The sequence below is a fragment of the Esox lucius genome, chromosome 19 (assembly GCF_011004845.1).
Source record: "Esox lucius isolate fEsoLuc1 chromosome 19, fEsoLuc1.pri, whole genome shotgun sequence".
NCBI classification, from domain to species: Eukaryota; Metazoa; Chordata; class Actinopteri; order Esociformes; family Esocidae; genus Esox; species Esox lucius.
In genome coordinates this window covers 14,476,782-14,482,906 of record NC_047587.1, presented here as the reverse complement: position 1 = coordinate 14,482,906, position 6,125 = coordinate 14,476,782, and the positions used below count along the sequence as shown (strand labels likewise).

The 6,125-nt window shown below is 43.9% G+C and overlaps 1 protein-coding gene across 3 annotated transcripts in view; it reads right to left on the bottom strand.

The window, feature by feature from the left end:
* Window positions 1–355: 355 nt before the first annotated feature.
* The window catches only part of tspan18b (tetraspanin 18b), a 60,090-nt gene continuing 54,320 nt past the window's right edge, over window positions 356–6,125 (bottom strand). For all 3 annotated transcript variants that reach the window (XM_034288478.1, XM_034288479.1, XM_034288480.1), the window contains exons 5-9: window positions 3,479–3,553; window positions 3,160–3,258; window positions 2,845–3,021; window positions 1,967–2,050; window positions 356–1,352 (exon numbers count right to left, since the gene is read on the bottom strand). In XM_034288478.1, the coding sequence (XP_034144369.1) occupies window positions 1,305–1,352; window positions 1,967–2,050; window positions 2,845–3,021; window positions 3,160–3,258; window positions 3,479–3,553 (483 nt within the window). In that variant the 3' untranslated portion in view covers window positions 356–1,304. The remainder of the gene's footprint in view (window positions 1,353–1,966; window positions 2,051–2,844; window positions 3,022–3,159; window positions 3,259–3,478; window positions 3,554–6,125) is intronic.

Sequence of the window (6,125 nt, the reverse complement as noted above, 5' to 3'; positions counted from 1 at the left end):
TCTGGACACTTCCAAGAGCCAAAATAAATATATGTTACCTTTGGCCCTTTTCGCACTGTGGAACGCATGAAACCTCCTGACACCTTTGAGAATATCACCCTTGTCAAAATGTGTGGCTGTTATTGTATATCAATAACTAGCATAGCATTTGACTTCCTAGTGAATACAGACTGTAGGCTTTCTACCAATTCAAAGAGAGGAATGGACAAGAGTTAACTATGTGCCTGTAAAATCAGATTTGTGATCTACACATGCCTAACTCAGGGTGGAGACATATACAGTATTTTTCACTAGGTACTTTACTGTAAAAAGGCTGCTTGTCAAATGAATGATAAAATAATTACACTGACAATACTTCAGAATGTCATTTTAATGTCATTATCTTTTCAAGAATCTAATACAAATGCATACACATACATTTATGTTCACTTAAACCACATGTAACCACTATTGCAATGAACATCACAATACAAATATAAAAAAAAAGATCAGAAGTTGGCTCTCGTGCTCAGGGACGGTCAAAACAGGGGGCACATGCACTCGTTTATACAAGACAAGCCTGCACGCGCACACACACACACGCACACACACAGAGACAGGTGGGGCTTTGTACAGCATTACAGGTTTGTATTGTCTTTAACAATAGTATAGGAAAGAAGTGAAGGAAAGGAGGGAGGGTGGGCAGAATTAAAGGGTGGGGGGAGGGATGGGAGTTTCAGAGGGAGGGAGGGGAGTTTCAGAGGGAGGGGTAGGGTTGAAGGAAACAGCCAAAGTGTACATAAAACACACATTTCTATATTACAGTTATGCCAACATTTTACTCAGTAAGTATAAATATTCTTCATCCAAAAGTCAGTGCAGTGCCTTCTGCGCTAGCCTGAGTCCCATTTAGCAAGCAAGACTGCACAAACAGACATGGGACTCAGGCTAATTCTGCTGTAAGGCAGGCTTCAACCAGGACCTCTTCTTCACCATGCCTGGTTTCAACCCGGTCCACTTTGCCCCTCCTGGTTCCGCTACTATACACCTGGTCTGTGAGACCTGGTCCGCTAAACACCTGTTTAACTTTACACACAAATCACTCTTATTTTTGTTTTCTTGTGTTTTTTTCTTTGTTTTTGTCACCCAGTACCTCAGAGGTCCAGCTGAGAAGTACAACTTGATGTTTGTTTACCACCAATTTGTTTTGCAGATATAAAAGAGAACAACAAATTTAACATGTGATAATTTTTCTTTCATGTCTCCTAATTTCCCTTTTCTAGCTCCAGAAAATTCCTCCCATTCGTGCGTTGCGGCCAACAGGCCTACTGGATGCCCCTGAAGAGACACATGGCAAAGACCATGGCGAACAGCTGGAGAGAATAACACAGAAGAGGAGAGATAGGACAGCTGTCAGGATCGAGGACAAGACAAGGGCACTTCTGTACAACTAACATGGTCAACTGTCCTGGCTATTGAGATATCTGTACAGCGCGAATAGCGACCAAGTCAAAGCTAAAGGTGACTTTCAGAATCTTGTCAGGGGGTGTGTGGAGGCTACAATGAGGCAAAACATACTAATACACCCAGTAATCAACAAATGTTGATTGCCTAATCAGCTGTGTTTCCTAGGGGAGGTGGAGGTAAACACTGACGTGGTCAAACAGTCCTGCAACACCTGATCTCTCCACCAGGCGGTGCTATACTACTAGAACAGTTGAAGTAACCAGAACCTGTTTGAAATAAGGTAAGCCATGTCTCAGTCAGTTAATCTGAGGACGAAACAGGGTTTGTCTGGTTCATGGGGGGCAGAAACAATCCATGGCAGAAGCGTATAGCGTTGTGTGTGTGTGTGTGTGTGGGTGGGGTGGCTTCTCATCTCTCCTAACCCTTACATTACGCATCAACTAACTGAGGGACATTTATTTAAGCGGACATGGCTGCTACTCCCCCCAAAAAGTGACACCCTGTTACTGAATGACAGTACCTCTATGGTGAGCACCACGATGGCCAGAGCCCCCGCCACGTAGATGTACAGCTCGAAGTAATCCACCACGGCCGAGTAGCAACCCTGAACATGGACAGACAGGATGTAGTCAGGCCAACATCCACCCGAGGAAAGTCGGAGACACAGTTGGATGTGAATCATATGAGAAAAAAGCGTTCCATTCGGAATGTGGTTTGTGTGCGGCCTGATTGTGTAATGCTGTGTGTGTGTGTGTACAGCAAAAATGGCTACACAGCCCTAACTGAATGTCTCAGTGTATAAAAGACTGTAGACGTGAATGGGCTTAGAGACAGACAGACAGACAGGTAGAGACAGGAACAAGGACACTGGCCTCGTTGGTTTTAATGAGCCTCTTTGTGTGAACGGGAGAGACAGACACCTCCCGGAGATACTGCATTGTTCCACAGGCTTGGACAGAAACAGGTGCCTGTCCTTCCTATCTGCTTTCACTGTAATTACGTTTCACTCTGAAGGCACTTATTAAGATGGGAAGGCACGCAGTCTCACACATACACGCACACACATAAATATAGAATTTCTCTCACCCACTCTCACCCACTATAAATATAAAATCTTTCTTTCACACACACACACACACACACGTTTTTGTTTTTCAAGACCAAAACAACTGTCCACATTAATATCATTTTCTACTAACCCTAGATCCTAACCTTAACCACATCCCAACTTAAGCACAAAATTCATACCATTAACCCCTATTCACTCTTAACACTAAACCACAAATATAAACCAAAACAAATATATACAAGCATAGAAAAACAAATACACACACACACAAACACTTTTTGCGTACATCTTTTTATAGATATATAGATGTACCAGGACAAGCAACCTACCTTATTGTTCCGGAAAAGCATGTTGCCCCTCAGACAGTCATCTTGGCTGACCAGTGCCGAGTCCCCTGGCTGGCTACTCCTCCGGCAGCAGGTCGCCGGCACCAACTCGTTGTGATTGATCAGTCTGAACAGGCTGTCCTCAAAGTCCTCAGGGCTGTTCACGCCGCAGCAGTCAAACTGGGGAGACACAGAGGGTCAGGGGTCAAACCCTTTACAGGTATCATACACTTACTGACAAACGTACTCAGCTACATCTAATCACTTTACTTCCTGAGACAGAAATGACCCCTAACCCCTGTGGTATATTAGCCTTACGGTGTTCATAATGGCGTTCCACGTCCCAGTGAATACATCAGTGTTGTTGTAGCCCTGGTAGTGTTTCTTCAGCTCCTTGGTGAAGTACTCTCTGGTCAACTAGACGGGAACATGGAGAACAGCTGCGTTTTAACACTGCACACGGTCAAAATGGCTTGGGAGCACAGAAATACAATCACCAGAACAGACATTCCCAATTAGGTCAACACTCCTAGTGAGTCCATAAGAAATACCCTTGTGGTTTCAGAGCATTGGCCCTCTTCTAGTTATAATAATGTGTTTGTAACTTTGAATGGGTTTAAAGAGTGGGGCCACTTACATGCTCCCTGAAGATGAACGCCAGGATGGCCGCTGCCAGCTCCGCCAGGAAGATGACCAGGATGAGCATGAAGAACTGAGGGAGGAAAGAAGACAGAGAGATGGATTGGAAAGGGAGAGATGATGAGAGAGGGAGAGATGATGGGACAGGGAGAGATGGATGGGAGAGTTAGAGATGGATGGGAGAGTTAGAGATGGATGGGAGAGTTAAAGATGGATGGGAGAGTTAGAGATGGATGGGAGTGTTAGAGATGGATGGGAGTGTTAGAGATGGATGGGAGTGTTAAAGATGGATGGGAGTGTTAGAGATGGATGGGAGAGTTAAAGATGGATGGGAGTGTTAGAGATGGATGGGAGTGTTAGAGATGGATGGGAGTGTTAGAGATGGATGGGAGAGTTAGAGATGGATGGGAAAGTTAGAGATGGATGGGAGTGTTAGAGATGGATGGGAGTGTTAGAGATGGATGGGAGAGTTAGAGATGGATGGGAGAGTTAGAGATGGATGGGAGAGTTAGAGATGGATGGGAGAGTTAGAGATGGATGGGAGAGTTAAAGATGGATGGGAGAGTTAGAGATGGATGGGAGAGTTAGAGATGGATGGGAGAGTTAGAGATGGATGGGAGAGTTAAAGATGGATGGGAGAGTTAAAGATGGATGGGAGAGATAGAGATGGATGAAAGAGGGAGAGATGGATGAAAGAGATGGACAGAAGAGGCCGAGAGAAGGAGTTAGATGTTTCAATCAGGGTCTAGCCAAACCTCTCCTCAGTCCTTGGACATTCACCATTTTAGTTTTTAACCTTAAACTACTATTCTCACTTACATAGGTTAAATGCTTGATGAAAACATGACAGATTCAATCAGGTTGGCAAATTTAATGGTTATGACAAAAAGTTTGGGGAGGGCTGAGGGGAGGTCTGGGAAACCTGGCCTCAGATCATACTGATTCACAAAGAATTTCACATAATACAAACATTGAGAAACTCCCTATTCGTTAAATGGAATGCTGATTTGTGACCCGCTGACATGAGCAAAGGGCAATGAGTGGAGCACAAACCACATTGTTAACAGAACCATTATTAATCTCTTTATTTTCTTAATTCCTTGTTACAACACTATATAAATATAGTGCCTTTAACAATTAGAAACCATTTTATCTGGAACTTCTGTTTAAATGAGCATGATATAGTATGTATGCATTGTAATATAAGAAGTGTTTCACAACCTTTACTCACCAGATGTTGTGTGTGTATACAGTACAAAATCATATCCTAATATGCTGAATTTCTATTGGTCAACAGAAGACGCCCAACCTCTGCTGTTGACACTCCCTCCCTTCGATTAGCTTCACTAAGAGACAATAATTTCTCCTCAAACAAGCAATGGCAGGTACTGCAATGAGACACCACAAGTGAAATTATTTTGCCATTTCCTGGTTGCTAAAATTCTACACAGTTCGTTCAATTTCTTTTTATGTTAGCTAAGAAGAACTGTGTAGGGAACCATTGTGCCGTCTTAATCACTTTTTCAAATGTTTAAAATAGTCATGCCAGTAAGTTTGTCGACCAGAAGGGAAAGCAATGCGCTGTTGTTGTAATTCAGCTTGCGTCCACTAGGTGGAAGCAAATTTGGGATATATGGGATATATATGGCAGATAGACCATTGATGCCCATGAGTCTGGGAGGCGTCACGAGTACGTCATTCTACTGTCCGATGGATCATCTACAAATGGAAATGAACCACAGAGTATGAACCACAGAGTAACACAAAGGGATATACGGGCCTCTCTAGCCACAATCAATGTGGAAGTTCTAGAGTCAACTGTCAGAAAGAGCCAAACCTGGCCTACATGGGAGGTCAGGAAGGAAGATATGGAAGAAGATATGGCCAAAAGTATGTGGACTCAGTAATGATTCAGTTCAGGTGTTTCAACCACACCCATTGCTCACAGATGCATAAAAATCCATGAAAGCCATGAAATCTCCATTGACAAACAATGGCAGTACAATGGGTCATATTGAAGAGCTCAGTGACTTTGAACGTGGCACTGTCACAGAATGCCACCATTGCCACAAGTTAGTTTGTGAAATGTCGGCTCTTCTAGATCTGCCCCGGTCAAATGTCAAGTGTTATAATTGTGTCTAGGAAGCATCGAGGAGCAACAACAGTCCAGCCACGGAGTGGTAGACCACACAAACTCAGAGCGGGGACACCAAGTGCTGAAGCACATAGCACATGAAAATTGATTGATTGATAATGATCTGGGGCTGTGTTTCAGGATTTGGGCAAGGCCCCTTAGTTCCAGGGAAGGGTCATTTTAATGCTACAGGATTCAAAGACATTTAAGACAATTGGTTGCTTCCAACTTTGTGGTATCAGTTTGGGGAAGGCCCTTTCCCGTTCCAGCATGCCCTGTGCACAAAGTGGGTTCCATAAAAACATGGGTCAACAAGGTTGGTGTGGAGGAACCCAAGTGTCCTTCACCAAGCCCTGAACTCAATCCCATCGAACACCTTTGGTATGGATTAGAACGGCGAGTGTGAGACAGGCCTTCTCGTCCAACATTAGAGCCTGACCTCAGAAAAGGAGGCTTTTGGAAAGCCTTCCCAGAAGAGTGGTGGCTTTTATAGCTGCAAAGGAGGGCCTCA